Genomic DNA, 18,156 nt, shown 5'->3' with positions numbered 1-18,156 from the left:
CTGACTCTTTCAGCCTGTCTCCAGCCCTCTGATCATTTTTGTGGCCTCTGCACCTGCTCTAACAAGTCCTTGACTTTTTTTGTACTGGGGACCCCAGAAATGGATGATGGTTCACAGGAGGTAAACATCACAAAGTTTCTGAACCATGCAGAGATCTGATGGCTCTGATCATCACAAACTGTCTTCTGCAACATCTTAGTGAGCAGATGTAGCTGAACCTTGTTGGTATGTTAATAGTCAGTCCAGGCTGAAAACTTGGACAAGGTTGAGAAATGGGCCCATGGGAATCTCATGAGGTTTAACAAGTCCAAGTGCAAGGTGCTGCACCTGGGTCAGAGCAACCTCCAGTATCAATCCAGGCTGGAAGATGAGCACATGGAGAGCAGTCCTACCCCAAAGGACTTGGGGGTGCTGGTGGAGGAGAGGCTGGACATGACTCAGCCGTGAGCACTCAGGCCAGAAAGCCAAACATGTCCTCATCCAAAAGCCCTGTGGGCAGCAGGGGAGGGAGGGGATTCTGCCCCTCTGCTTTTCTCTGGTGAGACCCCACCTGCAGTGCTGCATCCAGCTCTGGGGGTCCAGCACAGGAAGGTCATGGACCTGTCTCGCTGAATCCAGAGGAGGCCACCAAGGTGATCAGAGGGCTGGAGTACCTCTCCTATGAGGAAAGGCTGAGAGAATTGATATTGTTCAGCCTGGAAAAGAGAAGGCTTTGGGAATCACAGCCTTCCAGTACCTGAAGGGATCTTGCAAGGAAGACAGAGAGAGGCTTTTTACAAGAGCCTGGATTAACAGGACAGGAAGCAATGGATTCCAGCTAAAAGAAAGTAGGCTTAGATTAGCTATTAGGAGGAAGTTCTTTCCTGTGAGGATGGTGAGGCACAAAACCAGGTTGCCCAGAGAAGCTGTGGATGCCCCACCCCTGGAGATGTTCAAGGCCAGGTTGGATGGGGCTCTGAATAACCTGGTCTAGTGGAAGGTGTCCCTGCCCATGGCAGGGGATAGGAACGAGATGATCTTTAAGATCTTTTCCAACCCAAACAATTCTATGATTCTACATAAACGCATGCCAAACATCCATAACCACAGCATGGCACACAGAGACCACAAACAAGTGTCCTGCTGACCCTCCCATGAAGCACAATGTGTGATCACTTCGTGGCACTCTTAGTTGGTTGGAAAGGAGAAAGGGTGAGGAGTTGTCAGCTTGCCTTCTCTGGTCCCTACCAGAAAGTTCACTGGTTTAACCTCTCAAACAGAGAAGGTACAGCAGCTGGGATCCCCAGCCTTCTCCCATTCTCCATTTTCTGTATTCTCATTAATAGTCCCAGCAGGTCATGCCACTGGTCATTCCCACCCAAGGGCCATGTGAGACTGACTTGTCCAAGTAGGTTTTCACTACCCACAGCAATTGAAATTGCAAATGCAGAAGTGAAACTCAGTCGAAACTTGTGGACACCACTCTGCTTTGGCTTGGTCAGAGCAGACTTCCATTAGCTGCCTGCTTGACTTTCAGGAACACAGCTTCATTTTAGGTAGGAATCAGGTCTTAGAAGCTGGAACAGCCATTTAAAAAATAGAAGTAAAATAGTCATCTATCAGATGTAAGTTGGCACATGTTAGATCTGGAATGGGTGATGTCAACATAATAGCATCTCGTTTTTAATCTGTTTTCACAGGCAGGCAAGAATGTACATTAGTTCCTTGAGGCTCACTCTAACTCCTATGAGCTGGCCTAACCCACACAGCAGGATTTAAAAGCTTGCTCCTATCTGTATGAAGTGGGTATAGAGACTCTGCAGTGCATTACTAAGTCTAAAACCAGGGACCTTCTGCTATCCCCAGAAGTCACTTATGCTACAGGGTAAAACTTGAAGCTTGCTTGTTCCGCTCCCCTTAATCTCCTGCTCTGCACAACTCCTGTCTCTTCTTGCTCCTTTATCAACACAAAAGTAACACATGCAAATCCTGGAGCAGGAACTGGCTACACTAGTTAAAACTCCTGAACCCTAAAACCCAAGAAGGAGCAGAAACTCCGGTCAGTCCAAAGTAAGTCCAGTTTCAGAGATTTATATTCCATTTTTTGAAAATAAATTTTGTCACTGAGAGTGTTTGAATATTACTTATGTTCATAGACTCACAGTTATACTTACTGAATCCTTTTCTGGATTGCACACTTTAACCCAGAGCAGGTGGTCTATAAGCCAGTCTATGGGCTTATCCTTATAGAACATGAGAAAAAATTCCACTATGAGTGGCAAGTCTTCTGATTTAAACAATTTTCCTGAAAGCAAGACAAGAAGTTATATTTTTATTGCAAGGCAAAAATCACCAATTTTATGTTTAAATGTAATTTATTTAAATAAACGTTTAAGTATCATACCAGCCTTGCACACATAAAAGTAATTATGATATTTAATGAAAAATTTCACATAGAATCTGGCTTTGAAGAGTTGCTGATCATCCAGCCCTATGATATGGGATGCATAGTCTCCTCCACAATGAAAAGGAAGCAATTTTTTTTTTTATAGATTGCTCAAATTCCATTCTTGAAAAGACAACTACACATTACAGGGGCACATAGTTCCCTGAGGTGGAACAATTTCCTCATTATGGGAACTCAACTCTAGATTCTATGCTGAAGAGAATCTGTATTAAAAAGACAGTTTTAAAGAGAACAAAAAGTAAACTACTTTCAGTGGGATGTTTCTTGAAGAACCGAGGAAGTTTTGATATGCAAGTCCTTCCATGCTTTGAGATGTAATTCTGAATGAGACCTTGTTGGGGTTTTAGGAGCTCTCCTGGTTTTTTGGTTTTTTTCTGTTAAAGGAATTTCCCCCCATACATGTTGCTAGGGGAACAAATGGCTGGGTACTTAAGAAAAACAAAAGAGCTGGAGGCTCTTTTTGTTTCACCTGGGTGTGGGGTCAGTCGGTCTCAGCGTTCAGACAGAGAGGGGAGCTGCTTTCTTCGGCCGCTTTTCCTTCTGCTGGAGAAACCCCAGGATCCCAAGCCCACCTTCCCTGCCCTGCTGGGAGCCGGGCTGTGGCCACCCTGCCCCGCCCTTGCTTCAAGCCTTCGCTACGTTGTAGCCGTGCTCACCCTGCCTGCCCAGACCTCCGGGGGGTTCCCCGTTTGGATACACCTTGCTGCCACCCGGGATTTGTGCTCGTCCCTGCCATTCCAGCCTGCTGTTCCCGAGGGTCCGGCCGGACACCGGGATCGGCTGCCCAGGGGTTTGTGAAGCCTTTGTTCCATCCCTCCCTGGGATCCCAGGCCACCAGTGCCGCGTGCTCCCCGAGCTCGCTCCGGAGCGCCCCCTGCAGCCGCGGGGGAACCATCGCACCTGCCCTGCTCACCGGGAGCCGCCAGCGCCCCTGCTGGCTGTGAGTGGAACTGCACCCAAGGGGAAAGGGCCCGACAGCCGAGAAGGCTGGCACTGGGTTTGTGATTGTTTGCTGTTACTGCCATAGTTATTGTTGTTTGTTTGCCTTGTTATACACATAGAGATATATAATAGTAAAGAACTGTTATTCCTATTTCCCACATCTTTGCCTAAAAGCCCCTTGATTTCAAAATTATAATAACTCAGAGGGAAGGGGGGTGGCATCTGCCATTCCAAGGGAGGCTTCTGCCTTCCTTAGCAGACACCCGTCTTTTCAAACCAAGACAGACCTTTTTGATCTACACAGCTCCAAATCCAGTTGATCCTGCTGAGGTCTTAATACTTACCAATAAATCCAAGCTGGGAGAACTCGAGAACCATCCAATCTTGGGACTGTTGAGCAGCAAAGCTTTTTATACTTTCAATATAATCAGGTGTGGCTATAATATCATCTTCCAGCTGGGGGGGAAAAATGCAACAGAGAAAAAGAGAAGGCAAGCAGTGATTTTATTGCTTGCAGAGGGGGTGGTAACATTGCCACATGCGAGTGAAAACTGTGTTGTGTTTGACTGCTGTACTGCATGTACTGAAGCTGTGCCAAGCTACAGTGGATTGCTCTCTAGCTTCTACATATATCTCTGGCTTAGTATCACTCATTAAATAATTATCTACAGGAGTGACCATAATGCCATGGGTGCTTCTCCCTTTTTTGATGAAGGAGGACTCACTGCCTTAAAGAGATCTCACTTAGAAGAAAACATTAAACAAGACAAGAGGTTAAGCAAGACAACAATAAACAGATTGTACTTAGGTTGTACAAGCATTGATAAGCAACAGGGGCAAACTGTCTGAAAGGAAAGGTGTCTAAAGCAGATGGTTAAAAGCTCTGGTAGCCTGGGCAGACTTTGTCATTCATACAAAGTGACTGAGATGGACTGTGGATGATTACTGAGATGTCAGTAGACAGCAAGCTGTCCCAGGGAATACTGGTAATGAAGGGGTGTGCTGTGTGAATCACACTGACGGACAGGAATACACAGAGCTTTCAAGGTGTTGTAAAGGCTGGCACAGAGTACAATAGTAGAGCCAGCTAAAGGGTACCTGGAAAAGGAGACTGACATCCATCAAGGAAATGGGAAAAGCCTTGGCTTCATTTTTGCCTGGCTTTCAGAGAACTGGGCATCTGAAAAGCCAGAAGCTGTTCCTGCTACTAAAGCTGAGGATTATGAATCCAGACAAGGAGGTTCGAGGCAATGACACAAGAGAAATAATTAAGGAGCAAATAATTCATGGTTTGAATTCAGTATGGGTGTGAAAACACAGGAAGAGGAGGCTAAGACTTCAGGAGAATACTGCTGGGGTGTAATGTAATCATACAGTAATTTATTCTAACTTCACTGGCCCTGCTGCATGTCTGGTGGTGCTGGAACCAGCTTCAGAAAGCTAAATAGCTAGAAAGTTAATCCTTTGAGAAAAAAACCAAACAAACAAAACATGATTTCCTGCTGGTTTTGTGTCTTCAACTGACTCAGCACAGAGTCATCATCAAGAGCTTGAGAGATCAGGCCCACAGGTTTTAGCTGAATTCGGGCATCACTGCAAGTGTAGGGCTCGCTGACAAGAAATATGTTGGCAACAGTGAACCCAGGAATAAATAGAATGAAGTTAGAAAGATGAGATTAAGAGATCTGTTTTGACTCTGTCAACTTTTGCTGATGGTAAGATAAAAAATAGACAGACATAGACAAACTGATCAAGATGAATGCTTCTTAACAGATTCTGAGATCTGGGGATTGAGCTGAATTGACAATTATGCAGAAGAGAACAACAAACTACCCTCCTCCCCCCCCTTAATTTTATCTTGCATAAAATTAAATGATCTTAGAGGATTAGCCAGGAGCAAGATGTAAAGGGAGGAGAGCAAAGAATCAGAAGGTTTTAGAGAACCCTTAAAGAGAAATTGAGGGGCACCAAAAAAGGATGAAAAGCAGACTGGAGTATCTCAAAAACCTAGGGAGGCCACCATATCAAGAAACACCATAGAAAAGTATCCAAGACCAGTGAAGATTAAAAGCACAGAGGCTGTGATGCAAAGTGATTGTGAATGTGGTTATGAACAGAAAGTAATTTTGAATAGTGAAAAGTCTGAAATGGTCTTTCCTGAAGTTGACAGTGATTATGAGAGGATGTAGTTTGATATCTCATGTAGCACAAGCCATTAAAAGTTATTTATTTAACCCTGTAATTTGTGTTCAACTAAAGCACATCTTCTTGGAGAACATATCCCATTGCTTAGAGATTCCAGTATCAGGTTTTTTCGGTATGTTATACAACATTTTATTGTCCTGAATGTTTAATACTTTGCACCCAAATTCTAATTTGATTTTTTTTTCTGCCTTCAGCTTACAGCCACTTGTTTTCTCATATGCTCTTATCTAGCAAAGGAGGTTATGCAGTGGCTGCACACAGCTGGATCAGGAAGTTTAAGATATGAACTGTCTAGTCATCTTGCCCCATTGCCATGGGAAGACCAGCAAAACACACGATCACAGCTAACTTCCCTTCACTCATCAGTGCTTTTGAATGAAAAAAGAGACATCGGCAAGAGACTACGGCAAGACTATGAAAATTTCCTACATGATAGGTAACAAATGGGTTTCCATTCATTTTTCTTATGCAGGTTATCTGACTAAGAGAAGTAAAAATGAAGCAGTAACAAAAAAGTGGAAGAATACTATGAAAGTTCAGGCATTAGACAGGAAAGTTCTTCGTTTCTGAATTTTATTAGAATATTTTTACATTTTGACTCACTGACAATGAATATGTAGAGACTGTGAAGCTCCTTTTAGGAGCTCTACCAAAAAGCAGGCCTAACCTAGAGTCTAGTGAGGGGAAGGAAAAAAATCCATTTAAAGAGTCCTAGTGAACTCACTGAGATATTGCTCAGGCTTTAAATCCATTAGAGAAATGCTGCTGGCAATGTGTATTACTAGTGTATATATATATATAATATATATAAATACACAAAGCTTTCCCAGCGTCCATATGAGGTGATAAAAAAAGCATAGCAGTAGTTCAGTTAACTACTACACATTAAGTTAGAACTTGATAACAGTTTTTAACTGAAGAAACTGAGATTTATTTAATGGTTTATTTTTGCTTCATCTCAGTGCTAATAGAAAACACTTAAAAACTGTGTTTCTTTCAGATTTGAAATGTTTGATTCCTTCAGTGAACAAAGTCTACATGGACAGAAATAACAAATGCACTTCCTCACTATTAGGCTGGGATTGGATTGCCTGCTTTTATGGCTATGTTATGATCCCATAACTGTAAGTGCTTCAAGAGTCTCTGGTGGATGCTAGGCAGTTTAGTGGAAACAAGGACCTCAAAATTCTCTCAGCTTTTTATTGATGAACAAAACTTCACACACACAAAAAAAAAAAAAAAAAGAGAAGAGAAGAGATGCTTTAAGTAGAAAAGTTGATCAGTCAGTAAGGTTCATCCCCAGTGTAAGCCTGTTAGCTTCAATGGACTTCACAAAACTACTTGCTTAAATCCTGGTTCAGCAGTATCCTAGAACAAGTGTTTACTCAGCAAAGATATTGTGTGACTCATAACATCAACTATTCTGTAGACATCAAGACTAATTATGTATTCTTATCTTCTTTCAAGGTTTGAGAGTTAGTATCAGCCACCCAATCAATACTATTCCTGACTAAACTTAATAAAATCTAAGCTAGCTCAAGTTTTGCTTAAGATTACTGTAGTAAATCTTTGTACCAGGCTAAGGAAAAGTAGTTTTAAGTTATTTTCTTTCCTTTAATACAAGAATTCTAAATAGAGGAAGGACATAACTAAGTTTATGGCAGCAAGTGTTCGTTCTTTTCACCTGCACTCTACAGAGTAGTTTTTGGGCAGACCAGAATCTGTGCTACAGGAGCAGATGCAGGCTGGACATACAAACGAAGAATAGGATATAGTAGGAACAGTATGACGAATGGTATGAGGAAAGTATAGTTTCTTTTTGAGAAAAGTCTGAAAACAGACATAACTCCCACCAGACCACCACAATCCAGGCTTTGCTCTTAATAACACAGTTCAGTCCTTATATAATGTCTCATTATATATCAAGATAAGAAAACATACGTTCTCAAATTCCTTTAGAAATACAAATATGTAAGTAAGTCATTGTGGTGGAAATATGAATGCTTGGAGAACTTTGTAACAGGAAGGGACATCAAGTGTCTGGCAGCATCTTAACGTTTCACTTCACTGGGTTTCCTATGCCTTAATGCTCTAGTGCACTCAGTAAACTTGGATAATGTTCTTAAAAATATACAAAAGCCACAGGAAAATACTTCATTTTCCATTAAACCATAACTGTTCAAAAGACAGCAGTTTTGTTTGTCCACCTGCCTCCAGAGCACCTATGCCACATTTGAGAACAGAGGATGGGGACTCTTAAGTAGCCCAGCTCAAATGTGTTTGTGTTGAATCCTGAGAAAAACTGTAGGAGATGCCAGGTCCTGCAGTCTTCTGCTTCCAGGAATCCTGTGATGTCCTTATGGAATACAGACTCTGAGGCAAAAATGCTCTTCTGAGCTTTTTAAAAAACTGCTCACGTTAATGAGCTATGTGAAATTTTATAGACCGGTTTCATGATTGAACAGGTCTTAAAATTTTGGAATCTCTGGTGGTGATTATGACCTTTATGGAGTGAAAATTAGCACAAATCTAGAATGATAGTTAAAGCTAAGCTTAAACACATGGGGATCATCTTCTCAAAATCTTCTGGAGAATTAAGGATCTGTACCAACTTGTAGTTAACATTATCTCAAGTATCACTCTACTTGTGTTTCCCTGTCTGAAAGATTTCAGTTCATTATCATCTGGGCTATAACATGGACCTATCACCACTGTTTTTCCTGGCTGCGGTAAGTAAAAAGATATTAAACCCTGACTTTCTTAACCTAATCAAATAAGGGCTTCATGCTTCAATTGCCTTGCTATTCAACCTCACAAATAGGAAGGTAGAGATGGTTTTAATCAAAGAGTACCTGGCTGCAAGATATATATAAATACAGAAATATGTGGATGCTTGTAAAGAGCACGGGCAAAATACACTGAAGATGACAAAGACTGCTGGTTTTATCAAGGCCTTTGAAACAAATTAAAATTGCCACAGCTAATCATCAGTACAGAGGTATTGCTGCTACTTAATGATAATATGGACGTACCTGTAAATAAAATGTTCCCTTAGGTTGAGCATATAGCATTAAAAAGCTATAATCCAAATTCTGTTTAGTTCTCCACCTAAACATAAGCAGCAAATTCTGATAAGCTTTTTGAGGGGGTTGCAATGGTTATTTCTATAATAAGAGAACTTCTAATGCTCTGCATTTTTTGTCTCTACAATAAAATTGTAAGGTTGAGTATTCTAACCCATTGTTAAGTGCAAAAGCATTCCTCTACAATCAGTGTAAACATTTGTAAATAATTTGATTTTCCTATAAAAGTTAACATTAAATAAACAAAAAATTTTCATCTGTCAGTGGAGCTTGAAACAAAATGTCTAACAAGTTGTTCATGTCAAATGACTTAAAAGATTCTACTCATTTTATGAAGAGTAGAGGTAAACACACATGGATTATTTAAAGATGAAAAAGTAAGTGGTTTTACATATGTACAGCACAAAACCAGGTTGATAAACTTAATTTTCGGGTTTAAATATAAACACATATTTTGGACAGTCTCTCATTTTACCAGATGATGAAGTTGATGTTTGATAATCAACACTGAAAGACTAGAGAGTAATTTATCAGTATTTAATTAACATAAAAGTGTAACTGATCCAAATTATAAGTATGTAAACTTGTTTATGGTCTATGGTATAAACACATAAGGTTTATCTATAAAGCCAATATACATACACACATATTTATAAATATACTAGCTGATTTCCTCCAGCCTAAACTCTCAGTACGGCAGCTCTCTTGCTGCATTGTTGCAGTGGCTTCTGATAAATTAGTTATTGTTGGTTGAAAGAAAATTACTTTCCTCCAATAAATAATTGGTTTTTAGCTTATAATCCCTGTCTTAGTGAATTTGGGGCACATGAGTGAATGAAATCACCATTTAGGATATATTAACAGTAGATAAAAAGTCGATGATCACCAAAAGTTAGGTCATTAATTAAACCCACAGTAGCTGTCAGTAGTTAGCTAGAGGGCCACATGAGGTTTCCTCTGTGTGTTCACAAAGCCTCTCCCTTATGAGTCACATTAAAGATTTTTCTATTTTTTCCTTTATGACCAGATGAAATAGCTTATTGCCTGTTGGCATTATCCATGTGGTTTAAAACCTGTTGGATGCCTAAAGTCAAGACCCAAAGGAGATGCCTTGGCTCTTATCCTGAAGCTGATGTGCAGCATAGCTTTTCTCAAGATCCCCTTGTAAATTTTTTTTACAAATACAATGGAGGTCCTTTAGCTCTGAAATGCAAAAACATTATCAGCTCAAATTATGCTGACTTTTTCTGAATTTTCTATTTTACACTCTTAGTAAAAGTTCTTAGGTTTTATATAGCCATCTTACCTTACTCTGTCCTCAGAATCTCCAAGTGTTTTCTTCAGGTTGGAAAGATCTGGGTAATAAGAAGCAGGAGGAGAAATAACCTCTAGGGCTCCAGACTGGACTTCTCTGGGGAAGCTGAGAAGAGAATCTTAGTGAGACCCTATCCCTCAAAAAGACTTTTAAGGGCAACCACAGACAGCAGCTCCCTGAAGTTAAGTCTGCTTCTCCAGAAGTGGAATTCACAACTCTAGCAAAGAAACTGACGGAAAATTTGGAACCAAGAAGGAGTCTTTAACAACCATTAGAACAGACAGGTCAAGAACTCATCCAAGTCTCAGAAAACACTGGAGAGAAGTGTGTCTCAGAAATCCTGCCCCTCCTGCATCTGTAGATGCTTACTAACAATCCTCATAGTTGCCAAAATGCAGCAGTAATTCACAACCAAATCTACTACCTAGAACAACACACAACTGTTCCCCCTTGCATGAAAGCTCCCAGTTTCCCTACCCTTGCTCCAACTCTAATTCTACTTTCTAAGCAAAATTGTGCTGTCACAGAGCAGGAGTTTAAAATGGGGAGTCTGGATCTAGTGTCTGCTCCAAGGATTAAATTTTCCATTTAAAGAGACATTGAAAAAATGTGTAACCTACTTTGGGAGCTAAACCTTGAAGTCAAATCTCCCCCTTCCTCCAAAAAGCCCACAAAACAACCAGCTAAAAACACCAAACAAAAAACCACCAACCAAACAAACAAAAACCTCAACAAAGACAAACAAACAGACAAACAAAAATTTTAAAACCCCAACACAAAACAGGTAGAGCTTTCAAAACTGAGTTTCCCATTTCCTATGATTAGTAAAAATAGGTAACACTAAAAGTTAAACACATCAGAGTACCAGCATTATGGAAAAAAAAAAAATCAATCTTACTGTGTAACCCTGACAAAGCAAATACTCTGCAGAACTTTTGCAAAAGCCAAAAAGAAATAAAAAAAATTATCTGAGTGCTTAAATTGCTGTAGGGATTGTACCTTGGCAGTGCCAAGGACTGCCTCTTCCCCTTGTCCTTGCCACAGTACTCCCAGCTGAGCTAAACCTTCTGGAGGCAGGAAATGATGAATATTACTTAGCTAACAGCCTCAGTGTGAGGAGTCTTCTGGGGGAAACCCACACACAAAATACAGGGGGAAACCCTTGAGTGAAGGAGGATGTGCAGAAACCCTCAAATGAGGAGGAAAAGATCAACTCCCCCAGGGATCTTGTTCAAGAAAAATAAGAGCAAGCAGAACTGCAGGGCTGTGTAGTCAGTGGGGACCTAATACATGTAGTCTCAGGTGCATGAATTACATCATTAATTTTGTGGGGAAAAAGCTTAGGCAGAAGTAAATATTTATCAGAGATTTAAGCTGAGATCTTGACTGGTTAGTTAAAGCACATTTATCAAATAAGAAACGAAAAATAAATTGATATACATCCTTCTGTTCTGAATTTCACGGTGTGTTATGGCACACATACTGAGAGTGCACCTTTGCCTCATTACTGAGCAGTTCCATTTCAGTGTTGAAATGTTCTGATTCTTTCCATAAAAGCTCAAAATGTGTTCACACTGGTGGTTGAGTGTTACACTCTGAGAGACTTACCTGGTTTTAACACTTTCTGAAACCCTCTTAACATACTCTACATCCACCTAAAGAAAAGAAGGGAGGGTTTCATTAAAAGTCACCCATTCTTGTATTAAACAACACTTTGTAGGGAATATTTATACACAAATACTTAATTGTTATTCTCTAATTTTTTTCCTTCCAAACAAACGTGGTATGTTACAGCAGCATTTCTACTAAAGAACAGTACGGACTTTTCAAGCCAATGAAACTGTCAATGCAGTTCACTTTTGCTTCCAACTATCTCCAGCTGCCAATTCTGCACTTCGTTATTCACTGCTTTTGCAGAAGGCCAGGCTATTTTCTGGCTAAAAATCTGTTCAGCTATGCCAGTAAAGCACAGCCACGTAACTGTCAGTAAAAAGAGCTGTTTCAGGTTAATCATCCAAAAATCACAAAAGAGGCCTAGGGCTGATGAGAAAAAAATCACCTAAGCAAAATATTCTAAAGCCAGTAATACTTAAAATTTTTATTTCATTTCTTCCTAATATAACAAACTTACAACTCTTTGTTTGGAAATTTTGAGTACATTCATTACTGCTGTTTCAAAAAAAGTAACAGTTTTAGTGTGCAAAACATCTGTTAACTACATTAAGAGTACAAAGTTTTATGGATGTGATTTCTAAAGCAACACAATAACTGTCTTAGGAGTTCAGATTTTTTCTTTAACAAACAAATAATTGTTACCGATTATATATTTAATTTGCAGTAAGTAAAAAAAAAAAAAGTGAAGAACTGTACTAAGAAAAATAATACACAGAACTTAAAACTCACTCTCAGTCAATAAGTTACTCAAGCTTAACCCATGATGTAAACATTTACCTTGTTCTTTTAAAACTTTGTGGGAAAAAGGAAAGTGTGGATTCATGACCAGTGAACACACCTGTCCTCCTCTCATAAAAAAATGTTCTTATCACCTCTCATAGCAGCATGGTTATCTGCTCCAATTTACTGCATGGCTGAAAAAATGGAAGCTGTGAGAACATGACTTTTGGGTTGGGTAAAAAGGGAGAGTAATTCTTAGAATGGCAGTTTAATCCTTAATTGGCTGATATGGACTATTACTACAACCACAGCTCCTGTTTGTTCAAAGTGTCACACTAGGATTCTCCACAGTGGGAAACTATTCACAAGTTAACCCTTAAAAACTCACAGAATTCTCTGAAGCCCTGTAATAAGAAGTTTACCTGAATGGCAGCCAGGCAAAGCTCATCACTGCCAGGGCTCTTCATTGGGAAATACCAACTGCAAATTAAGTTCAGCTCCTAAAAACTATGCTGAAGAGGAACTACAGCCAATACAACTGGTCCTCTGTACTCATCATTGTGATCCAAACAGAAAAGTGGAAGCCATGGCCAAACTTATTAAAGTGAACTATACTCTGTTTGACACTTTTACACCTGCAAAAGTGATGACTAAACCATAAAAAAAGCAAACTGTAACTGTTAATGAATACATGTATAAATTTAACGTTGTCTATGAAAGGAAAAAGAAACATGAAGAATAAATATGAAGTCTGAATAATTGCACAGTCTTTTTACCTTCTAGAAGCTTTACTAGCTAAATCCCTTCTGTAGCTTTTTTTCTGATGTAATCAAGATATTTTTGAGTGAGAAAAAAAAATGTATTTATCCCTAATATCTTACCTTGAGCATTGTTTACTTTCCCAAACATGTTCAAGGCTCTGAACAGTTTTCTTTTGCATGGGAAATGCCAAAACACATGCAGAAGGCTCCAATATGTCAAGATGCTTTGCAAGATATATGTTATCAAACCAGCAGATAAATAAATTGAAAATTTGTTAGACTAAGTTTATGTTCTTCAGGTTCTATAGCACTTTTCTGTGGAGAACTTACATTTCATTCTGGAAGCGGAAGACCTTACATTCAGAGATAAATAATGAGTTCATATGGTTTTGTTGGAAAATCTGACCCAATGACTGTGTTGGTAAATGTAATATGACTTTTTACCCTCAATCTTCTGCATTACAGGTTTTTTTTCCACAAACGAACATTGAGGCACTAACTGCTCACCATCTCCTCTAGCCCTGAAGAAATCCCTCCCAAAGGCCAAGTTAACAGTATTTTGCAGCCTCTCCTGCAATATTACGCTTAGACATAAATCTCCATTTTGTCTAACAGCATTCTGCACCTTTCCACACAAACTTACCTCTGCTATAAAGATGATTATTATGCAGTCCTTCTTTTGCTCTTCAGAAAGTTTGTACAGTAGGGAATGCAATGTATCAATCAGGTAATTTTGTTTTTCCCTTTTCACTGTAGGAATACCCATCACCAGGGAGACTGCAAAGAGAGAATGCCGCAAGCCACGTAATTTTAAGGGAAATTGAAATTACATTTTAATTTTGATTTGATGTGACCATGAAACTTGGCAACAGTTAATATTTCCTTAGCACTGTGACAGCATTTGCTCTACTGCCTGGAAGGAGAGATACCTCCAGCTATGTTTAGTTTAGAGACACCTGTGTCTGTGTTATAAACACCAGGTCTAGATTTGAGAACTTAGAGATGCCACTACCTCTGGCAAACACGTAGGTGTTTGCTGCTGAGATTCAGAAGTGAGTATTGCAAAATAAGTGCTTGCTCTTGCTTTGGAGATCTATGTAGGAAGGGTTAAACCAACACTGCTCTAGTGAGCAGGTTCTCACAGGAAGTGAATGCTGTGTATCTCAGAAAGAAATCCAATTCAAAAATCCTTCTGAGCAGTTTAATTGATATGCATCAATGATTGTCATAGCATCAATAAGAAGAAAAGAACTAAGATGTTGTTGTTATTAAAAATAAAGGAACTGAAATTGTCCCTGGCAAAGACTTCACTAGTAGCAAATGACTCCACTGTGCTGTATTATATCATTAGACCATAAGCAGCATGTCTCTTTTTTCATTAGTATGGGCATTACTTAAATCAGTGGCCAAACATAGCTCAGTAAACCTGTGGAATCTTAGTCCTTGCAGATGATTTCCATTCTCCAAAATCTCAGAAGGCTGGTGAGGAAGCAACAGTTTGAAATAAAACAGTAGGTGCAGTTAGTGACTTGCTTCTCACTTTTAACTTCCATGCCGGTGTCAGCTCAAAACCACCAAAGTGCCAATGTTCCCTCCCAGCACATATCCTGCTAAACCACTGGGGTTTGTTTCATTTTATATACTGAAGGCCATCCTGTACTTATTAAACTGCAGTCTTGCTATTGTGATTTTCCTGTACAAATAAAAGAAGATTAAACATAGAGTATTTTTTCATTAGTGACACTGAATCTATGGGGCACTGCAGTGAGAACTACAACACTAGATCACATTGCTACAACTACACCTATTAATGAGAAGTCTGTAGAAAGTTATCCATTCTCATAAGCATGGTCCAGAGCTTGGGGTTTTTTTTAGTTAAATCAAAAACCACTGCCAAAGTTTCTTCATATAAAATCATCCTAAAGAAAAGTAAAAATTTCAACAAAATACAAAACTCAGCAGAATGATTGACTAGTTTCTTCTTTGCTTACTATTTTTGCATGTTTCTTTTACCTGGCACATGACAGTTAGAACAATGCATTTAAAATTTGTATTATAGTTCACTGGAATTCATTATGATTTCTACAGGTGTCAGCTGATTTCTCATGTGGATGAAAAAGCTATATTGAAGATATATTAATATCCTTTAAATTATCACATCACCTTTCCCTTTGCTTCTCACATTGGCAAACTGAATGCATTGTAAATTCGCCTTGGCTTCCTCATCCATAATAATTTTGTGTGGAAAAAAATGTCAGCTACTGCATCTTAGCCATATGAATATATGATTAAAACAAAAAATAGTCTTGTTTTTCAATTAAGATTATTTTTTGTTGATATTTCAAAAGGTTTTCAGAATACTTTGAGATAAAGTCTTGAAATAGGGGTGGGCATTTTTAAAGTACTTTTGCTATTGCTATTAAAATTCATTCAGCTTGACAACATTAGGAAGTTAAGGGAGAAAATACATTCCAAACTTTTGAGTATGCTTCATTGCTAGAAATTAATATAAAATAAAAACATATAGAAAATCGAAGCCAAACTTTATTTCCTACCTCCAGTTCTCTGTTGCCCAAAAATAACATTTGGGAAAATTGCATCTTCATATTCTTGAAGGTGAGGGAGATAGTAGTACACATTTGTAAGATGCACGGGGAGTTTGCTGGGGAAGTTTAATTCTTTCCACTTCATATCACCTTAAAGACACAACAAATGCAGAGGTACACATGAAGTAAAAAGCCAGCAGAGCAGCCTATTGCTTCACCTGTTTTGCTCAACTGAACACTGGCAGGTTACCACACACAATTCAATCAGAACTATTCCTCAGAAGTGATTATACGTTATATATATTACATTATAAGCTTGAACATCCTGGGAGCACCATCTGTATTTCCCTGTGTCTACACACTTGCAGGATTGAGTCATCTTAAAACACAGTAAGAAGTTATTTTAAAGGCAGCAGTAAAAAACTGTTCAGTTTGGGGGGTTTTTTACATAGTTGGCAAACAATTTTTAAATGAAAAGAAGCACAGATTCTGATTAATAACCTTCTTAACTACTTAATAAACTTAAATGCTTTCCCCAAAAAGTAACACATGGTGGTTTTCACAGCTTGAGCAAAAGTTCTCAGTTTATAAAAAGTCCTATGGTAAAAAGAACGACCATATACAGGCCTTTAAAAACTGTTCAAGAAACAAAAGGCTATAGCAGTTAAGAGAAAAGTAGGGATTTTGTTTTCTTTACTACTTTAAAATAAAGATGAAAACAACAGAATGTTTACTGACTGGGATGGAAAGTTACTTTTTCCAAGAAATGCATCTAAGGTAACTCCCAAAATTTACCACCCTTCAAAGTTACATACAAGTATCACAAAAACCATCATCAGCTTTATTCACTCAGCTCAGATCAAGGAAGGCAGAGGCTTACTGAATGGGCAGTATTTTAAGTTTTTAATCTTTCAAAGGATACTCCCACTGAAAATTAGGACCAAAAAGAGATCCCTACCTTACAGAAAACAGTTTTAAAAACCCTCAAACAAGCATACATGGATGTTATAAACGCATATCGTAATATTGGCTTCTCGCAAGTATTAAGGTGAATATTATATAATGTTAGAAATGCTGTGTGGATGTAGTTTTCTTTCTTTTTAGCAAGAATTTAGCAAGTGTGAGCGGGTAAGATAACCTCCAAGCGAACAGAGGATGAGGCCAAAGTGGCTATCAACACTCTGCCCGGGGGGCAAAGAGGCCCAAAGCTGCTATCAACCCTTACTGTCTGGGGAAGTTAAGAGGCCCACTCTACTATCAACTCTCACCTAGCGAGCCCAGGCCTAAGAATCAAAAGAAATAAAACCGCAAGGCAGAAAAATGGACATGCTCTAAAAAGGCGGAACCAAGGAGTGGCCATGCAGAACAGTTCTGGAAAAGTTTGAATATGCATAAAGAACAGACAGTAAAAATGGTATAAAAAAAGGACTATCCCTGGGCATCAGGTGTGCTCTTGGCAGAGCTCCAAGGCACCCGGCCATTACCTCTTTGCTTTATGTGTCTCTTATTGTCTTTTTATTAAACTTTTAAATTCTCAGAGGAGAATGAACCTCGTTTTTCACATGTATATATATGCCCAGACATTTGTGTATGAAAGAGACCCACAAGTCTTTCCATACTGTTAAGCCATTACATATACTGGAATTTTGCTGCATAGAAACGTTTTTTTTTAACCACCTTCACAACTTTGCAAGGACTTTCCTTCTTTATTTGGAAGTAGTACCTATCAAGTATTGGCAAGGGAGTTTAGTTCCATTGACTACAATAAACTTTTTAATTTTGGTTGCATAATGAAACATGGCTGGAATGGGAAGCAGAAGGGTAAGGAAAAATAAAAGGAAAATTATTCAATGATTTAAAAAAAATTCTGCCTTAAATCCTGTGAACTGACAGGTTTAATACTCTCTGAAATTTAGCTGGCTCCAGTAAAAATCAAAAGGAGGGGCAAGGGAAACTTGCAGTCTCCTTTACTGCTGTTTTGTGCATTAGGCAGTAACTCTTTGCCCACAGCATGTGGGGCTACTGGGGGCTGACAACATGACTCTATTCTAAAGCTCCTAAGGCCACCACCCTGCCAATGCTCAGCCCTTTGTTTATACACGTCTGAACAGTCCCAGTGAATTAATATTGGATAAACAGACAAAAACTGACAGGGAAGAACAGGAGAAGAAACAATTCTGACTATACAAAGAAGAAATGCACCTTGTTCCTTCTTCCCCTGTAATAGTCCTGGTTAATTCCCTATTTTAATCTGATTATCAGCCTGCTGTGCTGAATGAAAATAAGTATTGTTAAATGGTAGTTTTCAGTCGCACCCAGATTCTTTCTGAAGTTGGGGTATACTGTGAAATGCCTCCAGCACAGAGATGCCACTTCTAGTTTTCCTTCTCTCCCCAGGGAAGTAGCTCTGCCAATCTCAACAGGAAGGAAGGCAGATCCAGCACAACCACATCATTTATCTTAG

General features: G+C 39.1%; 1 protein-coding gene across 2 annotated transcripts in view; it reads right to left on the bottom strand.

Annotated features, from left to right (window-relative positions):
- MGAT4D (MGAT4 family member D) overlaps window positions 1-18,156 on the bottom strand; it is a 35,654-nt gene that overhangs the window by 6,552 nt on the left and 10,946 nt on the right. For both annotated transcript variants that reach the window (XM_048305245.1, XM_048305246.1), the window contains exons 3-9: window positions 15,702-15,842; window positions 13,790-13,923; window positions 11,600-11,646; window positions 9,983-10,096; window positions 8,626-8,701; window positions 3,733-3,844; window positions 2,154-2,284 (exon numbers count right to left, since the gene is read on the bottom strand). In XM_048305245.1, coding sequence (XP_048161202.1) covers window positions 2,154-2,284; window positions 3,733-3,844; window positions 8,626-8,701; window positions 9,983-10,096; window positions 11,600-11,646; window positions 13,790-13,923; window positions 15,702-15,842 — 755 coding nt within the window. The remainder of the gene's footprint in view (window positions 1-2,153; window positions 2,285-3,732; window positions 3,845-8,625; window positions 8,702-9,982; window positions 10,097-11,599; window positions 11,647-13,789; window positions 13,924-15,701; window positions 15,843-18,156) is intronic.

The sequence above is a fragment of the Corvus hawaiiensis genome, chromosome 5 (assembly GCF_020740725.1).
Source record: "Corvus hawaiiensis isolate bCorHaw1 chromosome 5, bCorHaw1.pri.cur, whole genome shotgun sequence".
Taxonomy (NCBI): Eukaryota; Metazoa; Chordata; class Aves; order Passeriformes; family Corvidae; genus Corvus; species Corvus hawaiiensis.
Note: the sequence above shows the minus strand (reverse complement) of the source record. Positions and strands in the feature narration are given on the sequence as shown.